At 42.1% G+C, this 24363-nt stretch overlaps 1 protein-coding gene and 9 non-coding genes across 17 annotated transcripts in view; 7 read left to right on the forward strand and 3 right to left on the reverse strand.

Moving 5' to 3' along the window:
* prom1b (prominin 1 b) overlaps positions 1-24363 on the reverse strand; it is a 65608-nt gene that overhangs the window by 8020 nt on the left and 33225 nt on the right. For 4 of the 8 annotated variants that reach the window (XM_061912629.1, XM_061912612.1, XM_061912604.1 and 1 more), the window contains 13 exons: positions 23773-23925; positions 23569-23692; positions 21204-21307; positions 21046-21130; positions 20793-20939; positions 19358-19429; positions 18978-19070; positions 18506-18523; positions 18320-18373; positions 14161-14241; positions 13627-13695; positions 13387-13476; positions 11801-11916 (listed from right to left, as the gene is read on the reverse strand). In XM_061912629.1, coding sequence (XP_061768613.1) covers positions 11801-11916; positions 13387-13476; positions 13627-13695; positions 14161-14241; positions 18320-18373; positions 18506-18523; positions 18978-19070; positions 19358-19429; positions 20793-20939; positions 21046-21130; positions 21204-21307; positions 23569-23692; positions 23773-23925 — 1206 coding nt within the window. Of the gene's footprint in view, positions 1-11796; positions 11917-13386; positions 13477-13626; positions 13696-14160; positions 14242-18319; positions 18374-18505; positions 18524-18977; positions 19071-19357; positions 19430-20792; positions 20940-21045; positions 21131-21203; positions 21308-23568; positions 23693-23772; positions 23926-24363 lie in introns of those variants that run through there. The other 4 variants (XM_061912654.1, XM_061912638.1, XM_061912619.1 and 1 more) reach the window with 2 other exon arrangements.
* Positions 366-436, forward strand: trnag-gcc (transfer RNA glycine (anticodon GCC)). Its single transcript has one exon. It is a non-coding gene; the product is annotated as a tRNA-Gly (tRNA).
* trnag-gcc (transfer RNA glycine (anticodon GCC)) lies at positions 3797-3867 on the forward strand. Its single transcript has one exon. It is a non-coding gene; the product is annotated as a tRNA-Gly (tRNA).
* Positions 5371-5441, forward strand: trnag-gcc (transfer RNA glycine (anticodon GCC)). The gene has a single exon. It is a non-coding gene; the product is annotated as a tRNA-Gly (tRNA).
* On the forward strand, positions 8182-8252 carry trnag-gcc (transfer RNA glycine (anticodon GCC)). The gene has a single exon. It is a non-coding gene; the product is annotated as a tRNA-Gly (tRNA).
* Positions 8725-8795, forward strand: trnag-gcc (transfer RNA glycine (anticodon GCC)). The gene has a single exon. It is a non-coding gene; the product is annotated as a tRNA-Gly (tRNA).
* On the forward strand, positions 9270-9340 carry trnag-gcc (transfer RNA glycine (anticodon GCC)). The gene has a single exon. It is a non-coding gene; the product is annotated as a tRNA-Gly (tRNA).
* On the forward strand, positions 11614-11684 carry trnag-gcc (transfer RNA glycine (anticodon GCC)). Its single transcript has one exon. It is a non-coding gene; the product is annotated as a tRNA-Gly (tRNA).
* On the reverse strand, positions 12903-12973 carry trnag-gcc (transfer RNA glycine (anticodon GCC)). The gene has a single exon. It is a non-coding gene; the product is annotated as a tRNA-Gly (tRNA).
* On the reverse strand, positions 19235-19305 carry trnag-gcc (transfer RNA glycine (anticodon GCC)). Its single transcript has one exon. It is a non-coding gene; the product is annotated as a tRNA-Gly (tRNA).

Raw genomic sequence — 24363 nt, forward strand, 5'->3', positions numbered from 1 at the left:
TGTCATTGAATGCATTTTCTATCATAACAACAACATGACTCCAAATAGCTTACTGCACTGTTGCTCTGAAGAACACCGCCACCCCTAGACAAAAATATATAACATCTATATAGATATAGGTATTTTAGTGAATGCAAATTAGTGGCAAAATGTATAGGGCTGTTTAGCTAAAATGGTATGCATATACTTTTTACTGACGGTAAGTACAGTATGCCACCACTGACATCCATTCATTTAAAAATGTAACATTGAGGGCGTTTAACACAGCAAAAGTTTTTATCTTCTCAGCTTACTGTGCTGTCTTTATGTCCTAAAGTCTTGCATTTGACGGAGAGCTCCATGATTGTATTAATGGATACACGTATGCATTGGTGGTTCAGTGGTAGAATTCTCGCCTGCCACGCGGGAGGCCCGGGTTCGATTCCCGGCCAATGCACAGATGCTTTTTGTGTTTTTTTCTATTTCGCCGTCTTAAAATCAGCTTTGCTAGAATATTAATAACCCAAAATGACAAGGAGTCTTTCATTGTATAGCATTATTATACTCTAACCTAGTTGTTAGAGTGTCCGCCCTGAGATCGGTAGGTCGTGAGTTCAAATCCCAGCCGAGTCCTACCAAAGACTATAAAAACGGGACCCATTACCTCCCTGCTTGGCACTCAGCATTAAGGGTTGGAATTGGGGGTTAAATCACCATAAATGATTCCCGGGCGCGGCACTGCTGCTGCCCACTGCTCCCCTCACCTCCCAGGGGGTGATCAAGGGTGATGGGTCAAATGCAGAGAATAATTTCGCCACATCTACTATGTGTGTGACAATAATTGGTACTTTAACTTTGTTTTTTTTTTTACATCTGTTTAGTTAGAATATTCAAGCAAATATACACTTAAATTTGCCCATTCAACGCAGGTATAGTATAACCCTGTTGCAGAAGCATTCGCCATTCATACAACTGGTGGGAATACTAACGTGGGTGATTCAAGTCTACGACTCTTTGGGCAGGTAGGGGTCGTTTTACAGTGAGTGTTTTCAGGAAAGTAACTAGAATTTGGCAAAAGGAGGTCTCAGTGAAGCTTTAAAAAAGGCTAAACTAATGGGTATCCCAGTATCATATTAATAAAAAAAGTGGACTGTTACAAAATCATGCTGATTGTCAAAGATGTTAGATAAAGTGATAATTCTACCTCACTTAATACTTTAATTATTTATATACAATACATCCAATCCATTTTCTACTGCTTGTCCCTTTCTAGGTGGCGGGGGATGGTGGAGCCTACCTCAGATGCATTCGGGCGGAAAGCAGGGTACACCCTGTACAAGTCGCCACCTCATCGCAGGGCCAACACAGATAGACAGACAACATTCACACTCACATACCAATTTAGTGTTGCCAACCATGACTTTGAAAGTGAGAGGAAGCTGGAGTACCCGGAGGGAACCCACGCAGTCACGGAGAGAACATGCAAACTCCACAAAGAATGACCCCGAGGATTAAAACCAGGACCTTCGTACTGTGAGGCCCATGCACTAACCCCTTTTCCTACCGTGCTGCCTTATTTATATATATTAATATATCCATCCATTTTCTACCGCTTATTCCCTTTTGGGGTCGCGGGGGGCACTGGTGCCTATCTTAGCTACAACCGGACGGAATGCGGCGTACACCCTGGACAAGTCGCCACCTCTTCGCAGGGCCAACACAGATAGACAGACAACATTCACACTCACATTCACACACTAGGGCCAATTTAGTGTTGCCAATCAACCTATCCCCAGGTGCATGTCTTTGGAGGTGGGAGGAAGCCGGAGTACCCGGAGCGAACCCACGCAATTACAGGGAGGACATGCAAACTCCACACAGAAAGATCCCGAGCCTGGGATTGAAACCAGGACTACTCAGGACCTTCGTATTGTGAGGCAGACGCACTAACCCCTTTTTCACCGTGCTGCCCTAATAATATATCATTTACACAATTTTACCATCATTGAATCATTAATTTAAAGGCCTACTGAAACCCACTACTACCGACCACGCAGTCTGATAGTTTATATATCAATGATGAAATATTAACATTGCAACACATGCCAATACGGCCTTTTTAGTTTACTAAATTGCAATTTTAGATTTCCCGGGAGTTTTTTCTTGAAAACGTCGTGTAATAATGACGTGTACGCTTGACGTAACGGGCTGTTAGGAAATATAAGCGCTGCACACACAGCTAAAAGTCGTCTGCTTTAACGGCATAATTACACAGTATTTTGGAGATCTGTGTTGCTGAATCTTTTGCAATTTGTTCAATTAATATTGGAGAAGTCGAAGTAGAAAGATGGAGTTGGGAAGCTTTAGCCTTTAGCCACACAAACACACGGTGATTCCTTGTTTAAAATTCCCGGAGGTGAAACTTTACTATGGATCACAGCGGTCAAGCGAACATGGATCCCGACCGAATGGCAACCAGCAGGTTTCGGTGAGAAAATTGTGGTAAAAAGTCGCTTCTTACCGGAATCAGGTGAGCTTACCCCTTCCATAAAGCTGCCGTCGACTTCCCTGAGACATTGGCGTCAAGACACCCGTGGACACACACCTCCGACTATCAGGTACTGTTAAACTTACTAAAACACTAGCAACACAATAGAAAGATAAGGGATTTCCCAGAATTCTCCTAGTAAATGTGTCTATAAAACGTCTGAATCCGTCCCAATGCAATCGCGTTTTTTTTTTTTTTACTTTTTTTTTTTTTCTGGTCCGTCGCTATCAATATCCTCAAACACAAATCTTTCATCTTCGCTCAAATTAATGGGGTAATTGTCGTTTTCTAGGTCCGAATAGCTGTTTTTGTTGGAGGCTCCCATTAAAAACAATGTGAATATGTGAGGAGCCATCAACAAAGGCAGGAATTTTCTGTTAGCGACCGAAATGATCAAGTATGACACATAGAATAGACCTGCTATTCCCGTTTAAATAAGAAAATCTCATTTCAGTAGGCCTTTAAAAACCAAACCAAAGTCAACTATGTAATCTTCTTTTTGTCACTGAGAAAAAATACAGAGGACATGACCTTGGTAGTTACGGCCATGATTGTTTTGCCACGTAATACCTCAATGATAACGAGGCGTTGCTCCCTATGTATCACAACAGTTGATTTTTACATCACAAGAGAGCGAAACCATCCTTGCCGGAGCACACCTTCCTCCTAGTACAAATTGTTCGGTCTTTGGCATTAGCGCTTAGAATACATTTGAATGCATGGATTGATTGATTGATTGAAACTTTTATTAGTAGATTGCACAGTACATATTCCGTACAATTGACCACTAAATGGTAACACCCGAATAAGTTTTTCAACTTGTTTAAGTTGGAGTCCACGTTAATCAATTCATGGTAAAAATTGACTGATGAAGCCTTCTTGAATGAGAGGCAAAACTTCTTATAAGATAAACTAAACAATCCCATTGTGATCGACTGAATGCCCTGAAAATGCAATGACCTGGAGGAATGAGAACATACGTAAACACGGCATTATTCCAGATGGCCAAAAGAAGAATGAACCCAAAGCTTAAATCGTAGATACAGATCCAGCAAAGTGGCATACATCAGGTACAGTATTTCTTCACTGATACCATTAAAATCTGTTCATTTTCAAATGCAACATTTAAGAGTTTAATACAGCAAAAGTTGTTATCTTGATTGTTTACTATTCTGTCTCTTGGAATTCAGGACAATAATGGCAGTACAACCCTGGACAACATCTGGAAATCTGGGCGAAAATCTTCATAGCTTTTGCAGTCAGTGGTATGCATTGGTGGTTCAGTGGTAGAATTCTCGCCTGCCACGCGGGAGGCCTGGGTTCGATTCCCGGCCAATGCAACTGAAATATTATTTATTTTTACATCACCCGTTCATTTAAAATAATAACAAGGGCATTTAACTCAGCAAAACTTTTTATAGGGCCTTAAAACAGCTTTGAACTAGCGTAAAACTAGCAAGGCGGCAGATGGTAAGCAGTGTTTGGCAAATTACTTTTAAAAAGTAATTAATTAGTTATTTGTTACTTTGCACAAAAAGTGATTGAATAAGTAATACTCAGAAAGAGCAGCATTAGCTTAGCATTAGCTTTTCTCCTGTCTTTGTTTGCTTAGCAGTGGCAGTTTGCCGGCAGTGACCGCAGCTCTGTTTAATATTTTCACTGGGTTGTGTTAGCCATAGTTAATAAAGATATTGAATGTGCTTTGATGACTGCACTCTCCTTGTCCACAAACAGGGTATATTAGGATTGCAAGCTTGGTACTTCAATCAATGATTTATTGTTCATTATTCCCTCGTTGTAGTATTAGGAGTAAGAGTGTGTTTGCATGTGTGTATGAGTGTTGTTTGCTGAGTGATGTCACCTCTTAGATATCAAGTTCATTTTAGTGTGATGCTGGCTGTAGCTTGCATTAGTAAAACTGCACTTCCTGTATTTGAATTCAAACGCTCTCTTGTTGACATACAACCACATCAAAAGTTGCATGTCAAGTTAGATGAAAGCATCGGTAACGGCCTTATAACATACGTAAAAGTAATTTATTAGATTTGTCTGTGTTAATACTATAGTAACGCCATTATTATGTAACGCTGTGATTATGCACCAATTGTAAGTACAGTATCTCACCACTGACATTCGTCCATTTGAAAATGTAACATTAGGGGGGTTAACAGAACGAAACTTGTTATCTTGATAGCTGATTGTGCGGTCTTTGCGCCCTGAAGTCTGGTACAGGCAGGATAGTGCCACACATGGATGTTTAGAATTATTTGAATCCGGATTTAAGCATTGGTGGCTCAGTGGTAGAATTCTTGCCGGCCAGATTTGATTATCGGCCAATGCACACACGCTTTTTATTTTCTATTTCTTGTAAGATTAGCAGCAGCAGTTTCCCAGCAGTGACTGCAGCTCTGTTGAATCTTTTCCCTGGAGTGTGTTGGCGGTAGTTAATAAAGAGATTGAATGTGCTTCCATGACTGTAGTTTCCTTGTCCACAAACAGGCTACTGCAGGATAGCAAACTTGTCATTTCCATCATTGATTTGTTGCTTATAATTACGTTGTAGTAGGAGTGTGTCTGTGTCTATGTGCGTGAACATACATGTGTGTTGTTTGCTGTGTGATGTTGCCTCTTCCTATTAGATATCAAGTTCACTTTAGTGTGGTGCTGGTTGTCGCTTGCATTACTAAAAAATTACTTCCTGTGTGTCACAGAGCTTTAAGTACCTAGTAGGTAGAAAAGCGTGTTTATCTTGAGTGCATAATATGCTGATGTCTGAGAAAGAATACGCCAAAGTAGAACAGTGCCAACAGTGGATTTTCAGGATTACATACAGTGAAATGTATGCATTGGTGGTTCAGTGGTAGAATTCTCGCCTGCCACGCGGGAGGCCCGGGTTCGATTCCCGGCTAATGCAACATTCTTTTTTTTTTAAAGGCCTACTGAAATGAGATTTTCTTATTCAAACGGGGCTAGTAGGTCCATTCTATGTGTCATATTTGATCATTTCGCGATATTGCCATATTTTTGCTGAAAGGATTTAGTAGAGAAAATCCACGATATAGTTCGCAACTTTCGGTCGCTAACAGAAAAGCCCTGCCTTTCCCGGAAGTCGCAGACGATGACGTCACATGTTGATGGCTCCTCACATATTCACATTGTTTTTAATGGGAGCCTCCAACAAAAAGAGCTATTCGGACCGAGAAAACAACAATTTCCCCATTAATTTGAGCGAGGATGAAAGATTCGTTTTTGAGGATATTGATAGCGACGGACTACAAAAAAAATTAAATAAATAAAAAAACGCGATTGCATTGGGACGGATTCATATGTTTTTAGACACATTTACTAGGATAATTCTGGGAAATCCCTTATCTTTCTATTGTGTTGCTAGTGTTTTAGTGAGTTTAACAGTGCCTGATAGTCAGAGGTGTGTGTCCACGGGTGTCTTGACGCCAATGTCTCAGGGAAGTCGACGGCAGCTTTATGGATGGGGCAAGTTTAGCTGATATCCGGTAAGAAGCGACTTTTTACCACAATTATCTCACCGAAACCTGTTGGTTGACTTTCGTTCGAGATCCATGTTCGCTTGACCGCGCTCTGATCCATAGTAAAGTTTCACCACCGGGAATTTTAAACAAGGAATCACTGTGTGTTTGTGTGGCTAAAGGTTAAAGCTTTCCAACTCCATCTTTCTACTTCGAATTCTCCAATAATAATTTAACAATTTGCAAAAGATTCAGCAGCACAGATGTCCAAAATACTGTGTAATTATGCCGTTAAAGCAGACGACTTTTAGTTGTGTGTGTGTGCAGCGCTCATATTTCATAACAGCCCGTGACGTCACGCGTACAAATCATCATTACGCGACGTTTTTCAAGAAGAAACTCCCGGGAAATTTAAAATTGCAATTTAGTAAACTAAACCGGCCGTATTGGCATGTGTTTGATTGATTGATTGATACTTTTATTAGTAGATTGCACAGTACAGTACATATTTCGTACAATTAACCACTAAATGGTAACACCCGAATAAGTTTTTCAACTTGTTTAAGTCGGGGCCCACGTTAATCAATTCATGGTAATTCAACGTTAATATTTCATCATTGATATATAAACTATCAAGACTGCGTGGTGGGTAGTAGTGGGTTTTAGTAGGCCTTTAAGCACACCAACCGGCCTGCGTAAATCCATAAACAATGTATCCAATAAAAAAGAGACAGTAGAAAAGGGTAAAAAAAACTACACGAGAGGAGCGGAAAATCACATTTACTGTCAATTTTAGCCACAAAATGTTTTTGTACTTTGTGTGTTACCCGTGTCGGGTTATGTGTGTTACCCCCATGTCGGGCTTGAACCCAAAGCTTAATCACACCCTCAATCGTAGATTCAGCACAGCGGCATACATTAGATACAGTATTTCCCCACTGATACCACTGACATCTGTTCATATGAAAATGAAACATTTAAGCGTTTAATAGAGCAAAAGTTGTTTTCTTGATTGTTTACTGTTCTGTCTCTTGAAGTTCAGGACAAGAATGACAGTAAAACCCTGGACAAGCAATTGTCTTCCTGTGTGTGAACTTGCTGTGTTTCTGACGCTGTCTTGTTGACATACAACCACTTTAAAAGGTGCATGTCAAATTTCAAGTAACAACGTTGTAACTTACATCCAACTAATTTATTAAATTTTTCATTATTCGATTTTTCATTACTTGTACATTAGTAACTCTATTATATGGTAACGCTGTTATGTTATGCCGGTATTATGTAACGCCATTTTTCCTAACACCTATGGTAAGTACTCTTTCTCACCAGTTTCCATGCACTAAAAAAATCGTATTTCTCAAATAGTTATGTTTTTTGTATTTTCACACCGATTTGTGATGTCCAATTGTCCATGCATTTTCTCGAATGCGACTAACGGTCACACCCTATGTGCCTCCTGTACAGTGTTTCTATATTTATACCCTCGATGCACTGTAAAATGTTTTGTTCTTTTAATTTTGAAGCAAATCAAAAGTATTCCTTTTATGAGATTTGTTGCTATGTTTTTATTGAGTGGTATCTGCTTCCGGGTTGTATACCGCGCGTTGAGACTGATGCATGCGTGATACGAAAGCACCCCTCTCGAGAGATCTGGTTTCCAATCACATAACCAAGGAGTGTTCGTCCGATTTTTTAAAAACCGAACACGATCGTGGGCTGTAAGGCTGTAGAGCTGAACTATTTGAAAAATCTGACTAATTTAGTGCATGGACACGTACTGACTGATATCTGTTCATTCAAAAATTTAACACTAAGGGCGTTTAACCGAGCAAAAGAACAGCGTGTCTCAGTTGGTAGACCAGCCGTGCCAGCAACTTGAAGGCTCCAGGTTCGATCCCAGCCTCAGCAATCTTTGTCACTTTCGTTGTGTCCATGGACAATACACTTCACCCTTGCTCCTGATTCCGAAGTTAGTGCCTTGGATGGCAGCTCCCACCATCAATGTGTGAATGGGTGAATGTGAAAATAGTGTCAAAGAGCTTTGAGTACCTTGAAGGTAGAAAAGCATGTTTATCCTGAGCACATATATTGCTAAAGTTGGAGAAAGACTAGGCTAAAGCAGGACAGTGCCAACACTGGATATTCAGGGTTAGATACATACAGATGTATGCATTGGTGGTTCAGTGGTAGAATTCTCGCCTGCCACGCGGGAGGCCCGGGTTCGATTCCCGGCCAATGCAACAATTTTTTTTTTTAAACACAACAGCTGGCCTGCGGAGATTCATAAACAATGTATGCAATAAAAAAGAGACAGTAGAAAAGGGTAAAAAAAACTACATGAGAGGAGCGGAAAATCACCTTTGCTGTCAACGTTAGCCACTAAATGTTTTTGTACTTTTTGTGTGTTACCCGTGTCGGGTTTTGTGTGTTACCCCATGTCGGGCTTGAACCCAAAGCTTAATCACACCCTTAATCGTAGATTCAGCACAACGGTATACATTAGGTACAGTATTTCCCCACTGATACCACTGACATCTGTTCATATGAAAATGCAACATTTAAGCGTTTAATAGAGCAAATGTTGTTATCTTGATTGTTTACTGTTCCGTCTCTTGAAGTTCAGGACAAGAATGATAGTAAAACTCTGGACAAACATGAATAACATCTGGAAATGTTTGCAAAAAACTACAGTGGTTTTGAAAGCGGCGGTATGCATTGGTGGTTCAGTGGTAGAATTCTCGCCTGCCACGCGGGAGGCCCGGGTTCGATTCCCGGCCAATGCAACCTTTTTTTTTTTTAAACACAACAGCTGGCCTGCGGAGATTCATAAAGAATGTATGCAATAAAAAAGAGACAGTAGAAAAAGGTAAAAAAAAAACTACACGAGAGGAGTGGCAAATCACCTTTACTGTCAACTTTAGCCACTAAATGTTTTTGTACTTTTTGTGTGTTACCCGTGTCGGGTTTTGTGTGTTACCCCATGTCGGGCTTGAACCCAAAGCTTAATCACACCCTCAATCGTAGATTCAGCACAACGGTATACATTAGGTACAGTATTTCCCCACTGATACCACTGACATCTGTTCATATGAAAATGCAACATTTAAGCGTTTAATAGAGAAAAAGTTGTTATCTTGATTGTTTACTGTTCTGTCTCTTGAAGTTCAGGACAAGAATGACAGTAAAACCCTGGACAAACATGAATAACATCTGGAAATGTTTGCAAAAAACTACAGGGGTTTTGAGAGCAGCGGTATGCATTGGTGGTTCAGTGGTAGAATTCTCGCCTGCCACGCGGGAGGCCCGGGTTCGATTCCCGGCCAATGCAAGTAAATCTTTTATATATCTTATTTATCTATGACTACCGTAAAACCAGCAAAGCAGCATATGGGAAGTAGAATATCCCATAACGCCCTGTGATGAGGTGGCGACTTGTCCAGGGTGTACGCCGCCTTCCGCCCGATTGTAGCTGAGATAGGCACCGGCGCCCCCCGCCACCCCAAAAGGGAATAAGCAATATAAAATAGATGAATGGGAATATCCCATAACTGACATCAATTCTTCATAGTTTTTTTTAATTAAGGGCTTTTAACAGAACAAACTTTGTTATTAGATTATCTCAGGCCATTCAATCGATTGCAACCGGCCTGTTTAGTTTGTCTGAGAAGATCTTTCGCCTCTCATCCAAATAGGCTTCTTTAGTTTTTGTTCATAGACTTAGATCGGTCAGATCTAGTCAAGCGGCTGGTGAAAAACCCCCAAATATTTATACTCCAAAAACCAGTAGGGTGTGCCTGGGTAATGATCGTTTCGCTTTATCGTAAAAACAACTGTTTTGATGCAAACGAACAATCCTAACTGTCAAAGCCAATGACAGTCCTTGAAGAGTAATTTCCCCTTGTTAACAGTGGGGTATTGTGTGGCAGAAAGATCGCTGTGGATCGACCCAGTCCAAAATAGTCGGAATCCCTCCCGTATGCTTTTGATTCAGTTGTAAACAAATGGCACGAATGGCAGAATGTTTCTACTCCTGTTATTAGTTGGAGGCTAATTTGCAGTCTTTTAAGAATGGTCAAAAGGACATTGTTGTATGTGGGAGACAGGTGGCGTCGCAGGCCACCTCCTCTGTTCAGGGATGGTTTTTCAACCTTGACTTAAATGGCTTCCCTCACTCCTCTTTTCGTACAATCTGTCCTCCCTGTCCAGAATCTGTATATTTTTGTCCTCAAAGTGCTGTTTTTCTCTGAGCTGCAAGTAGAGAGCTGAGTCTTGGCCTGAAGAGTTTGTCCGCGTATGCTGTGTCATGTGTCGGCTTAGTGGTTGTTATGTTTTCCCAATATACGAATCAGTGTATTCATCATTACTCTGGATAGCGTACACCAGATTGTTTTTGTGGGTGTGGGGTGTCCCGTCTTCAGGATACACCAGTCTCTGTCTCAGGGTGTTGCCTGGTTTGAAGTATACTGGGATGTTGTGTTGGTTAAAAATGATTATGTTTCTCAGTTAGACCTGATACATATGGAATGAAAATCTTTCTCCGTCTGTTACACTTTTCCTTCTCATCCACTCTTTTCCTGTTATTTCTGGAACTGGATGCACTTTTCACAAAGCTGGAGTAACCACGGGTTTTCAGGACTTCCCTCAAATGCCTATACTCGTTCTCTTTAAATCGAATCTAAGTCTATGAGCACGAACTAATGAAACCTACTCTGACTAGAGGCGAAACGTCTTTTAAGACAAACCAAATAGTCCAGTTGCGATCGAATGAATGCTCTGAGATGACAATGACCTTGATGAATGAGACATTCATACACCTGATAGCTCATTGTTCTGTCTCTTTATTCTGAAGTCCAATACAAGGACAGCGCCATTTTTGGAAGTTTAAGGTCACATTCATACAGATGCATTCATTGGTTGTTCAGTCAAGGCCCGGGTTCAATGCCCAGTCAATGCACCTAGGGTTTTTATCTTTTCCAATTCCCAGTCAATGCACCTCGACTGTGTAGTGCATTTGAAGAATATTGTTTTGCAAAATAAATATGACATGATGAATAAAAGATGTGATAAACAAGATAAACTATCATAGTAAAGTAAAGCATGAAACAAATAGACAAACATATCATCTCCTTTATCCTCACTCACGGATAGATGGATGTATGTGCTCTTCTTAAATGACTAACTATGCCAACGCCCACTTGTGCATACCTACCTAGACCCATATGACCTACTGCTCCTCTGACCCTCAGACACATCGACAAACTAATTTGTCCTCAAGCATTATTCTGTCACCTACATCCAACACTAAATCAACTGCATGTATTTGTTTTGCTGCTATGACCTCAATACTGACATCTGTCCTTTATGTATCATTATTATTATCTATTGTTGTTTACATATGAAATGGACCACAGAGACTCGTTTGACCGTAATCCCTCTCTGAGAAAACCTCTTTTAACTAACTTAAAACTAGAAATCATCCAAGCTTTCGATGGTAGATACTTTACGCAGCCCTGAGCAAAAATACAGTACAACTGCAGTGATTTAACGGCACCATTGGGAATGTGTGCGAAAATATGTAGGGTTCCGTCACAACCTCTATATGCATTGGTGGTTCAGTGGTAGAATTCTCGCCTGCCACGCGGGAGGCCCGGGTTCGATTCCCGGCCAATGCACACATATATTTTATAATCTTTTTCACTGTTTTTTCGTTATAGCTCTTGTATTGGACCTTATATCACCAGACTGGGGAAATGTACCAAAAGTTAAACTATTACGTGATAGGACTTACTCTTCAAAAACGTCCTCTGTGTCCATCCTTCTGTAGTATTTGGCCAGTTTGATGGAGAAGATGATGCTGGGGATCAAGAGGATGCTGCAGCCTCCCAGACCGAACCAGAACGTGTTCTAGAAAGTAAAAATAAAAACACTTTACACGCATGGTCATTAAACTTCTTATAAATGATCTGGGTGTGTTCTGTGTTTCATTTATGTATGTTAAAAGAAAGACATATCATAGTGGAACTCTCAATCTGTTAATCAATTTACCATGAATTGATTAACGTGGACCCCGACTTAAACAAGTTAAAAAACGTATTCAGGTGTTACCATTTAGTGGTCAATTGTACGGAATATGTACTGTACTGTGCAATCTACTAATAAAAGTTTCAATCAATCAATCCATTCTATCCATCCATCCATTTTCTACCGCTTGTCCCATTTTGGGGTCGCTGGAGCCTATCTTAGCTGCATTCGGGCGGAAGGCAGGTTACACCCTGGACAAGTCGCCACCTTATCGCAGGGCCAACACAGATGGACAGACAACATTCAGGGCCCATTTAGTGTTGCCAGTCAACCTATCCCCAGGTGCATGTTTTTGGCGGTGGGAGGAAGCCGGAGTACCCGGAGGGAACCCACGCAGTCAAGGGGAGAACATGCAAACTCCACACAGAAAGATTCCGAGCCCGGGATTGAACCCAGGACTACTCAGGACCTTTGTGTTGTGAGGCAGATGCACTAACCCGTCTCAATCAATTCTTTGTTATCCAAATAATTGTAAGTAGAAAAGGTTAATGCTACAATTTTTGGTATCGAGCCGTGATTTTTGTCACTCGGTGTGTCAGATTACCTCATACTTCATTGACTTCTGTGGCACATTTTATTAATCATACATAAGAGCTATCTTCTGAAATGCCTCAGACGCGACATGCCCAAAAAGTACATCATTTTGTGGCTAAAGTTGAGAGTAAATGTGATTTTCCGCTCCTCTTTTGACGTTTTTCACCCTTTTCTAATGTCTCGTTTTTATTGTATACATTGCTTATGAATCTCATATGAATCAACGCCAGGTCAGCTTGTATGCTAAAAAAAAGAAAAAAAAAAAAAAGGAATGTTGCATTGGCCGGGAATCGAACCCGGGCCTCCCGCGTGGCAGGCGAGAATTCTACCACTGAACCACCAATGCATAGGGACCCTGTGGACCCCGTGGCCTTAAACACTGTAAAAAACATCTTTCCTGCAGATGTAATATTACTTTTGTCCAAGAGTGGCGCTATCATTCATGTTCTGGACTTCACAGCACCATCCATCCATTTCCTACCGCTTATTCCCTTTGGGGTCGCGGGGTGCGCTGGTGCCTATCACAGCACCTACACGATAAAAACTTCTGTCTTTGCTTTGTTTAGGGTGGTTATATTAAATATAAAAGCCCTGAACATATTTTACTGTCACTTCAAACTCAACCAGAATAATTAAAGCGTGCTACTAAAATTTGACACATAAAATAATGCAGCTTTTAGTAGCATACTTTAGAATGACAAGTAAAGAGTCATTTTTGTGTTACAATTACAATTATTCAGTTGCATTTGGTTGTCTTACCACTGAGTCTAGGACGAAGCTGCATCCTACGATCTCCATGCTGTCCACAATGTTGCTGATTGGTTTACACTGAGCGACTTCTGCAGTCAGCTGCAACCAAAACAACACCAGCAACACACAATGTCAAAAAAATGTGTGGATCAAACACATATTTTACAAAGAGGAAGTAATTTATGGGCCAAAAAAATAAACTACTGCATTTTTGTGCAATGCAATTTGAATATCAGGATCAATACTCACAGAATTTTGCACCCAGTTCGTATACTGTTTGAAGTACCCCACCAAGCTCTGGACATAGCCTTTTGTTTCCTGGAAGTTGGGAAAATACAAATGTGTTTCATTCCTGTTAAATTTACTTTTGAGTGAACTTTAAATGCATTGCAAAACTAAAAATCTCCACAATAGGGTCAGAAATATCTTTCTCCAAGTAAAAAAGCATTAAGCAGCTATACATAGCATGCCACAGCAACAGGTTGTGCTAATCCTAACCCTAAAATGGTTAATTGAGTAAAAGCTAAGCTACAAATTTGTTTAGTAATATGTAATACATCAAGAACAGAGAAAACTATACACATTATATAAACAAACACAAATTAACTATTTAATTACATCATTATTGATTATAAATATACAAAAAAATAAGCAAGTAGAAGATTAAATAAAAAATCCTGTACATTTAAGAACTACTAAATTGTTATTGCAATGTGCATTAATAGCTATAAAACAAGGTATACTAAAGTATATGCACCTCAATATAAAACATGTTTTCTATACCTGCTTGACCACATGCGAGGCGTTATTAGTGATGAGGTACTCCGAGGCATCGATGGCGCTTAGGATATTGGTGACCTTGACCTGTGAGAGGTTAAGAACGACAAAAGGAGGTTTTTATTACTGGGAAAAAAGTCTGATAAAAATGTGTTGTTTAATAATTAGGTGTAATGTTATTGTCATATGTTTTTATTTAATAAAACATGTTTATATCAATTCCTAGCATTTTTTATGGGCCAATGTCCAGATCATGCTGCTCCTATATGACTAGGACTGTAACGATGTGTCACTTCATTTCTGTTAGTTTTTTGTGTTTTTGTATTTACTTCCGGTTCAGTGCTCTTATTTTGTTGTATTTCCTGTTTTTATTCACGGAGCACTATTTTTCTCTTTTCGTTGATTGGCAGCGGTTCACACCTGCTGTCAATCACACTAGTGTCTATTTATGTTTCACTCGAGCACTCCTCAGTGCTCGATGATAATATTATGTTGAGAACGTTTATCTGCACGACTGCTTTATGTTTGCTTTTGTTATTTTCTTTTGTGTATTAAATTCATCTTACCTCCACGCAACTCTCCTGGATTCTTGCATACTCGGGGACACACAACTGCAGCCATGCGACATCCCAACAGTATCATCGAGCCAGAAGAAAGTGTCCTCGCGAGAATCCCTGTCGGCAATCCTCAGCCGACGTTCTGGACCGCACAATTCCTGGAGGACTTGAAGGCCAGGTTTGTGCGGTCCCAGCCTACAGACGCGGACCCTCTCCCCGCGGCAACGCCACCGGCTTCGGCTCTCCGACCGGCGCGTCCCCCGCCGCCATCTTTCCTCTCGGCTCGACGGCTGACTACGGCTCTCCGACCAGCACGTCCGCCACTTCCTGCATGCCTCGCGGCTCCCGCGGCAACGCTACCGGCTACGGCTCACCGACCGGCGCGTCCTCCGCCGCCATCCTTCCTCTCGGCAACGCTGCCGGCTACGTCTCACCGACCGGCGCGCCCACCTCCTCCTTCACGTCTCGCGGCTCCTGCGGCTCCGTCGCCTACTGCGGCTCTCCGACCGGCACGTCCGCCGCCGCCATCCTTCCCGTCGTCTGCTGAGCTGCTTCTCCCTGCTCCTACGCAGCTTCCAGCGGCTGCTCCCCGGCTGCTCTTTCTGCCAGCTCCCGCTCTCTTTTTTGGATCGCCGAGAGCTCCAGTGGAGCCCACAGTGAGGTCACTTTTGTCCTCCTGCTGGGACTCGGCGCGGGACGTGTCTTCGTCCCTCTTCCTGGCCTCCTCCCGCCCGTCCCTGGTTTTCGCACCGGGGGACGCCGACGAGCAGGCATGTCTTCCCGCAAGTGTGGACGGTTTCTGGCAGCCGCCTAGTGGAGGGGGGCCCACAATACACTGCGGTGCAGCCAGGCACACACTGCTGTCATCTTCGCAAGCGTCTCCTTCCACGGAGACATCTACGTGCCTGGCGGGCTTTCGCACAGCCCCAACGCCGGCTCCACGCCTAGCCCCTACGCCGGCTCCACGCCTAGCCCCTACGCCGGCTCCACGCCTAGCCCCTACGCCGGCTCCACGCCTAGCCCCTACGCCGGCTCCACGCCGAGCCCCTACGCCGGCTCCACGCCGAGCCCCTACGCCGGCTCCACGCCGAGCCCCAACGCCGGCTCCACGCCGAGCCCCAACGCCGGCTCCACGCCGAGCCCCAACGCCGGCTCCACGCCGAGCCCCAACGCCGGCTCCACGCCGAGCCCCAACGCCGCCAAGAGCAGCACCACGCCGGGCTTCGTCACCGCCGGCATCCGCTATTCCTCGGCCAGCATTTGCTGCTCCTCGCCCGGCGTCATCTGCCGCTTTCACGCCGCCGATGACGCCTGCCGCTTCAACACCGCCGATGACGTCTGCCGCTTTCACGCCGCCGATGACGTCTGCCGCTTTCACGCCGCCGATGACGTCTGCCGCTTTCACGCCGCCGATGACGTCTGCCGCTTTCACGCCGCCGATGACGTCTGCCGCTTTCACGCCGCCGATGACGTCTGCCGCTTTCACGCCGCCGATGACGTCTGCCGCTTTCACGCCGCCGATGACGTCTGCCGCTTTCACGCCGCCGATGACGTCTGCCGCTTTCACGCCGCCGATGACGTCTGCCGCTTTCACGCCGCCGATGACGTCTGCCGCTTTCACGCCGCCGATGACGTCTGCCGCTTTCACGCCGCCGATGACGTCTGCCGCTTTCACGCCGCCGATGACGTCTGCCGCTTTCACGCCGCCGATGACATCTGCCACTTCCACGCCGTTGATGACGCCTGCGGTTTCCACGCCGCCGGTTACGTCTTCTGCTTCCCGGCCTGCTTCAGCGCGCCCGCTTCTACGTCGGCCGTGGATGTGGCCGTGCCCTGCGCACTCTCCTCTTTTTCGGCCAGTGATTTGGCCGTTCCCTGGCCGCCCGCCTCGCCAGTTCCAGCGGCGCTCTACGCGGCGCCGCCACCTGACTTTCCCTCGCTGGCTGCGGGGACACGAGGTTTGGCAACCCTCCACCAAATCCTCCCTCCACCCTCCCTTACATTTTGGACTTTTTTCCATTTTTTTTTCTTTCCCAGGGAACATCTGGTATCTGTTCCTTGAGGGGGAGGTCCTGTAACGATGTGTCACTTCATTTCTGTTAGTTTTTTGTGTTTTTGTATTTACTTCCGGTTCAGTGCTCTTATTTTGTTGTATTTCCTGTTTTTATTCACGGAGCACTATTTTTCTCTTTTCGTTGATTGGCAGCGGTTCACACCTGCTGTCAATCACACTAGTGTCTATTTATGTTTCACTCGAGCACTCCTCAGTGCTCGATGATAATATTATGTTGAGAACGTTTATCTGCACGACTGCTTTATGTTTGCTTTTGTTATTTTCTTTTGTGTATTAAATTCATCTTACCTCCACGCAACTCTCCTGGATTCTTGCATACTCGGGGACACACAACTGCAGCCATGCGACATCCCAACAAGGACTTTGACTACTGATACTAAGTTATTTCTGTGCTATTGCTTTCATTGTGAATTTTAAATCAAGACAACAATCCTTAACTGAAAATGTTCTCTGGGACATGTCTACCCGATATAGCCTTTTTGGAATGTGAGATAATCAGTTGAGTGACAACGTAAGAGGGGGGTGAGTTATTTTGGGGTGTATAAAAGGATTTAAACTGTCCTTACTGCTACCTGCCAACATCCTTGAAAGGGAACATTATCACCAGACCCATGTAAGCGTCAATATATACCTTGATGTTGCAGAAAAAAGACCATATATTTTTTTAACCGATTTCCGAACTCTAAATGGGTGAATTTTGGCGAATTTAACGCGTTTCTGTTTATCCCTTTCTGAGCGACGACGTCAAACATGACGTCACATCATTACTCAACACCATTTTTCCCTACCACATCAGACGCCTCGAGTCGAATCAGCTCTGTTATTTTCCGTTTTTTCGACTATTTTCCGATACCTTGGAGACATCATGCCTCGTCGGTGTGTTGTCGGAGGGTGTAACAACACGATCATGGACGGATTCAAGTTGATTTACGTAGAATGTGCATCGATTAGCACGGCATGCTAATCGATGCTAACATGCTATTTAGGCTAGCTGTGTACATTTTGCAGCATTATGCCTCATTTGTAGCTATATTCGGTGACCAATGAGACTAACTAAACTGAGTGATTGTTCATTACACTTTAAGTTAAATGCAACACAGCTATTAATTATATGTCACAATCCAAACAACCTTCCCTAGTCATGGTGCACGAAAAAAAAATGCAACCAGCACAAAAATTCGACAAACATGGTCACACATAACACAACCTACTCACTGAATTTGGTGGATATTATAAAAACGGTCCTATCACCATTAAAAAAAAAATCTAAATTACACTGATTTAAATCCACTACAAGGGATGATGGGCTAAACAATGCAATACACTCCCTTTCACACTTACACATGCTTTTGCGAATTTTAGCTGCCTGTTATTTCTGATTGATTACAAAACTTAAAAAGGTTGTCATGCAAGTAAACAAGGTAGGAGTTGAACTTTCACATATTCTGAGTAACCAATCATAATATACATGAATTATATACATATTATATTATTATAATATGTACATATATGTAATTTGTTAGTATTTTCTCACTGGTAGGTCGCTGGATGTTCTTTGCAGCAGCTTTATGCTCTGAGTCAAGGTGCTCTGCACAGAAAGATAAACCCTGTTAGCAAGCATGAATGTATTTTAACACGTCAACACGTCAGCACGGTACGTCAACACGGCAAGGCTACACAAACACGGACATCCACGACCACTGTCACGACAGCGGCTTACCCTCGCACGGACATATTTCTGTCACCAGGTGAATGAGAGATAGGGAGAGAAAGGAAAGTGGAGGTGAACACTTGTCAACTGAAGTTTGTACTGAAGTTTTTATTGATGATTAACAAGAGGAAAAATGCAGTCTGCTCCGAATCTCAAGGGGGAGTAATTATTTTGTTATTACCAGGTTTGGCCCTTTGTGACATGACTTCATTGTGTTTATGACATGTTAGCATTTCCTTGCTTCATACAATATATACTTAGACAAACTATTGATCCCCAAGGGAAATAGTTAAATAAATAAGTTTGCCAAAAATATATTAAGTTGAATAATACACCAGGGATAATGTAAAAATTATGAAAGTCTGAGGAGCTATTGTGATCTGCTGCCTCTTCTTCAGACGCATAGTAGAGAAAAAAGTAAAATAAAAACAAAGCGTTCCCTCCTCATCAGTAAGGAAAGTGTGTGTGGACTGTAGCCTACCATTGCTTGCTCAATGGGGACCACGTGTTCTCTGTGAATCTGTCTGATGCTGCTGGCGTGACCTTTCAGCGCATTCTCCAGAGCGCCACGTGGCTGCAAAAACAAAAGAGTGTTCCAGTTTAAAGACGCTCAATAGGGTATTTAAACACCTTGACAGCAAAACAAAACATTTGGCGTAAGTCTAATAAAGCATTTTCAATGTTTTCAGAACCTTCTAAAAAAAAAACAAAAAAAAAAACATTTTTTTAAAAGGATGATGCATTGGCCGGGAATCGAACCCGGGCCTCCCGCGTGGCAGGCGAGAATTCTACCACTGAACCACCAATGCTTACATGTCTACCTAAGCCACTGCACCAGTTAAGAACAATGACACTACTCACCAGCTGGTCAGCCTGAGATTCTAAGTCAGTAGAGAAGGTCAGAAGATCCACAAGCGTGACCCCTTTATTGACCTACGGACAGAAACTGCATTTAATACTTGCTTATTTAGTTTTTTTTTACGTACAAGACATCCAGTGGAACCTAAAAGTCAGATGCATGCTCAGGTTTTATCCTATTCATCACATGACAACCTGAGGTTGAATTCTCTTTTTATTTGGGATCAAGAGTTGCATTAAAGGTGACTGTTGTGTAGTTGTTATAAGATTCAGCTAACAATTCCCCCTCCTCTAACAAGAGTTTTCAACCCTATAAGATGCCTCACGCAGGTATCAAAGTATCTAAATTGTATAGTTAGTCGTCTTAATGAAATTGCCATGAATAAAGATGATGATAAAATCATAAAAAAAAAAACATTTGAAGACTTTCCATTGTGAGCTGGGCAGCTGGTCGTCCTTTCCTGTGGATGTGGCGCCCCCTACAGGTACAAGGTGCAAACAATGGCGCTCAAACCTCACACGTCAACATCTACAGACGCATCTCAATAAAGTGGAATCTTTTTGAAAGCTAATTTATTTCAACAGTTTAATTCAAAAAGTGACTAAGTCCAACCAAAAAATTAACAATTTTATATAATATAAAAATATTCTATTTTTATTGATTGAGATGGTCTGTACATTATGTACGCGCTTTTGTTTGCAAAGGATCACCAGCTTCACAGCATTTATTCATTAACAAGTCATCAAAAGTGGCTGATTTGGGGATTTTTACGAGTTTTTTTATGATTCAAGGTGACATTTTACACTGTATTACCTCATATTTTGTACAATATAACCAACTTTCTGTTTCAGTGCAATTATTTAAATACCAATGTCGTTTATTTATATTGCATTTCTGCTGATTTGTGCCATAAAACCTTTGTTTGTGCTGTGTTTTACTATGGTTTTGAATGTTATTGTTGTTTTATTAAGTAACTTTTCTAAATCGCTCCAAAACTTGTCCCAAACATTTGTGCGGGTTTGTCTGGTAAAAAAAAAAAAAATCACCTGTGCTGTTATGGTTTTAATGTCATTGCAGCTTCTTATGTGTGAATGATAAAAACAGCAGCAGACTGCTGGGGAGGTGTGTAAATAATAAAAAGTTAACATTTAAACCTCAGCATACATGTTTGGGGTTGTTTTTGACAACGCAAATGTTTGAGAGAAGTTTAGTGAGATTTGGACACGGTGTGTGTTTAGGGTAGTGTCACTGGTAAGAAAATCTATTTTTATTATTACTTAAAAGCCACAAATAAACATATAGGGACAAATCAGCACAAATGAACAGCATTGGTATTTTCATATTAGCAAATGACCTAGGGGATCAGTTTACACATATAAGAATACGCGTGTAAAAAGTTTTCACACATGTTATCAACTAACATAAGCTAGCACACACCTCAGCCAGGTATGCTTCATAGTCGATGAGTCCAATCCCAGAGTTGGCAAAGTTGATGAGATTGTCTCTGCCCGCCTGCTCCAGTAGCGTGATGTCCTGCAGGTCCACCTGCACGCCCTCAAACACTTTGGCCAGATCCTTGTTGTACTGATTTTAAAACAAACACAAACACACACACACACACACACACACGTAGTATCATTAGTGTGGTTCTGACGATCGCAAGTCCCTTTTATAAACACCGGACACTTACCACAGTTCTATTGAGGAAGGAGTTGATGTTGAACATGGTCTCCAGCTGCAGAGCGTGGTACAGACCGTTGTTCTCAAAGCACTCTCTGCAAACACAGTGACACTTCAGTATTCCTGCAAAAACACAACCTTTTCAGCACATCGAAGCGGCACGTTTACCTGTACATGCTTCCCAGGGTTAGGTCGATGTTTGGGTTCTGAAACAGCATCCCAGGTAGGAAGTTTTTCTTGGTTGGATGGACCAGGAAAGGTGTGTCTATAATCTAAACACACATACAAGCATACTTAATAAACACTTTTGGACCAATTAAGTCAAATTGAATAATTTGTAGCAGAGTCCCAATCCGATATTGCTATCAGTCTGATATCAGCAAAAAAAAAAAAAAAACAAGTATCGGATTATATCAGCATGCATCTAAACCAGGGGTGCCCACACCTTTTCTGCAGGCGAGCTACGTTTCAATTGACCAAATCGAGGGGATCTACCTCATTCATATATATCATTTGAATTTATTTATTTATGAAATAGACGTTTTTGTTAACAAGTTAAATGTGTGTAATGATAATACAAACATGTGTAACACATATAGATGTCTTTCTTTCATGAAGAAAAGAATATAAGTTGGTGTATTACCTGATTCTGATGACTTGCATTGATTAGAATCAGACAGTAGTGATGATAACGCCCACATTTTTGAATGGAGGAGAAAAAAGTCCTCCTTTTTGTGCAATACCACATGAAAGTGGTTGGTTTTTGGCATCTTATTTATCCAGCTTCCATACACTTTTTAAGAAAAACATTGGCGGCAAACTCCGTAGCTTGCTCAATTGTGCACGCCAGCTTTCTGAGACTCTTATTTTGTTAGCGCAGGCAGCATGAAGCAGCGCTTTTATTGTGAAGATAGGAAATGTGCAGTCGGTCTTTAGAGTTTTGACAGAAGGTACGGCGCGAGAGTCTGTTGAAATAAAAAGTGTTTCTCGCCTTCCTGTCGGTCATTTTTTTTTTTTAATAATGATCTCGCAGCAGCCAGCGTCATCTCAGAAGACCCTCGGGTGACGTCTTGGTGAAGATTAATGATCGCTAATTTTTAGGTCTATTTTAGACCAAAAAATATAAAAGTAAGCGATATAAAAGTAAGTGATATAAACAACTTTAACACTCTTACTAATATGCGCCACACTCTGTGAACCCACACCAAACAAGAATGACAAACACATTTCTGGAGAACATCGGCTCTGTAACACATTATAAACGCAACATAATAATTACCCAGAATGCCATGCATCCATGACTCTTACTGATTATATTATACAACCTCGCCCACCTCAACCGACGCACAGATGGGGGGGGGGGTTGGTGCTAGCGGATTGTATAATATAGCCGGTAAGAGTCATGGATGCATGGCATTCTGGGTAATTATTATGTTGCGTTTATAATGTGTTACAGAGCCGATGTTCTCCAGAAATGTGTTTGTTGTTTGGTGCGGGTTCACAGAGTGTGGCGCATATTAGTAAGAGTGTTAAAGTTGTTTTATATCACAACCATCAGTGTGATCTGTATGGCTGTGGAACAAGACCCCTGGTTTACACATAGTAAAAGCAAAAAAACCCTCCTCCACCAATTTGAAAATGACGACTGGGGAAGCCTCACTCGTGACGTCACGAATTTGACCCGGCAGTAAAAGTAAGCATGTGCTAATAAATTTGGGGCAGGCGCATATCACATGCCCGGCGGCAATTCAAGGAAATACGGTATATCAAGTAATTATAGTTGCATATTACTTACGCAAACAAAATCTGTAAGGCAGAGCCATATATACGTGTATATATATATATATATATATATATATATATATATATATATATATATATATATATATATATCCACAAAGTTCAGTGAGCAAGTTGTGTTATGTGAGACATGTCTGTTGACTTTTTATGCTGGTTGAAATTTGTTTTCCTGCACCATGACTAGGGAAGGTTGTTTGGATTGGGTCATATAAGTGAATGCTGTGCAAGTCATCTACAGCAACTTCACTCCATGGTCACTGGCCTGAGTCACCCACGTTGTCCACAAGATGCTACAAATAAGCACATGTAAAATTTAATATGTAAACACCCTGCCCGGCCAGATTCCCTGTTGAACTTATGCTGTCTCGCGGGCCAAATTGAAATTGGTTGCCGCGATAGGCCCGCAGGCCGGAGTTTGGACACCCCTGTTTTAATGACTTATGACCAAAACACAAATGAACAATCGACATCAAAATCATAAATCTGTCAAAGGTACTTGATCAAACCTTTTGTAACATTCCACTCTACAAAATAATAAAAGTATCTGCTATGATTCCTACTGATATCGTATTGGATTAATATCGGTGAAATGAAAAGGTCATATAAAGAAGTCACACAAATGTGCCGCAGCACAGTGTTGGGAATCAGTGACCTAAGGAGTTCAACTTGCATTTGAACAAAATAAAAGCAAACTAGCTCAGACAGAGAGCAGAAAGAGTCTCCATCCCCGTACCTTGAACAGCTGTCTATTCGCCAGCGGTTCGCACATGAGCTTCTCCAGGTTGCCCCCAGCAACAAACAGCGTGGTCACAATGGCCATCAGCATCCAAGCGAAGATGAAGGAGAAGCTCACCCCGCTGAAAGAACCAGAGGGAGGATATAAAAGTGAATAATAATGCATAGGCAAATGTGAATAGAGTTTGGTTTAGCAACATACGCCATCAGCAGGTTTCCTCCAGTGTTGGACAAGCAGCCGCGAGTGGTGGGCGTGGCCTGCTTGTCGTAGCCGCACGTGCCGCACAGCAGACCCAGGACGTTGAAGGCCATGATGAGGACCACCATGCAGAGCACCGCCACGCAGCCGATCCACCTGTAGCGCACGTTGAAATAACGAGTTTGAGTGTGCAAATGTGCATTATGGGGACGTCTCTTCATTTGTCTATTAAAGTACCAGTAGAGTGAAAAAACAAGTTGTTTGGGGTGGAATGTGCAAAATGGCTGACTGAACTTCTGTCATTTTGTGACATTTTAGACAGTATTTTCACATACTTTGCGGATTGTAAATACAATTGGATATGGTTTAATGGATACAATGAAACACACATTAGCATATAAAGTATTTTGATTGATTGATTGATTGATTGATACTTTTATTAGTAGATTGCACAGTTCAGTACATATTCCGTACAATTGACCACTAAATGGTAACACCCGAATAAGTTTTTCAACTTGTTTAAGTCGGGGTCCACCTTGATCAATTCATGGTAAAACTTGTTTTTCCACTTTCCAAAATATCTTGCGCTAAACA

Source organism: Nerophis ophidion, linkage group LG01 (genome assembly GCF_033978795.1).
Source record: "Nerophis ophidion isolate RoL-2023_Sa linkage group LG01, RoL_Noph_v1.0, whole genome shotgun sequence".
In the NCBI taxonomy this organism is placed as follows: Eukaryota; Metazoa; Chordata; class Actinopteri; order Syngnathiformes; family Syngnathidae; genus Nerophis; species Nerophis ophidion.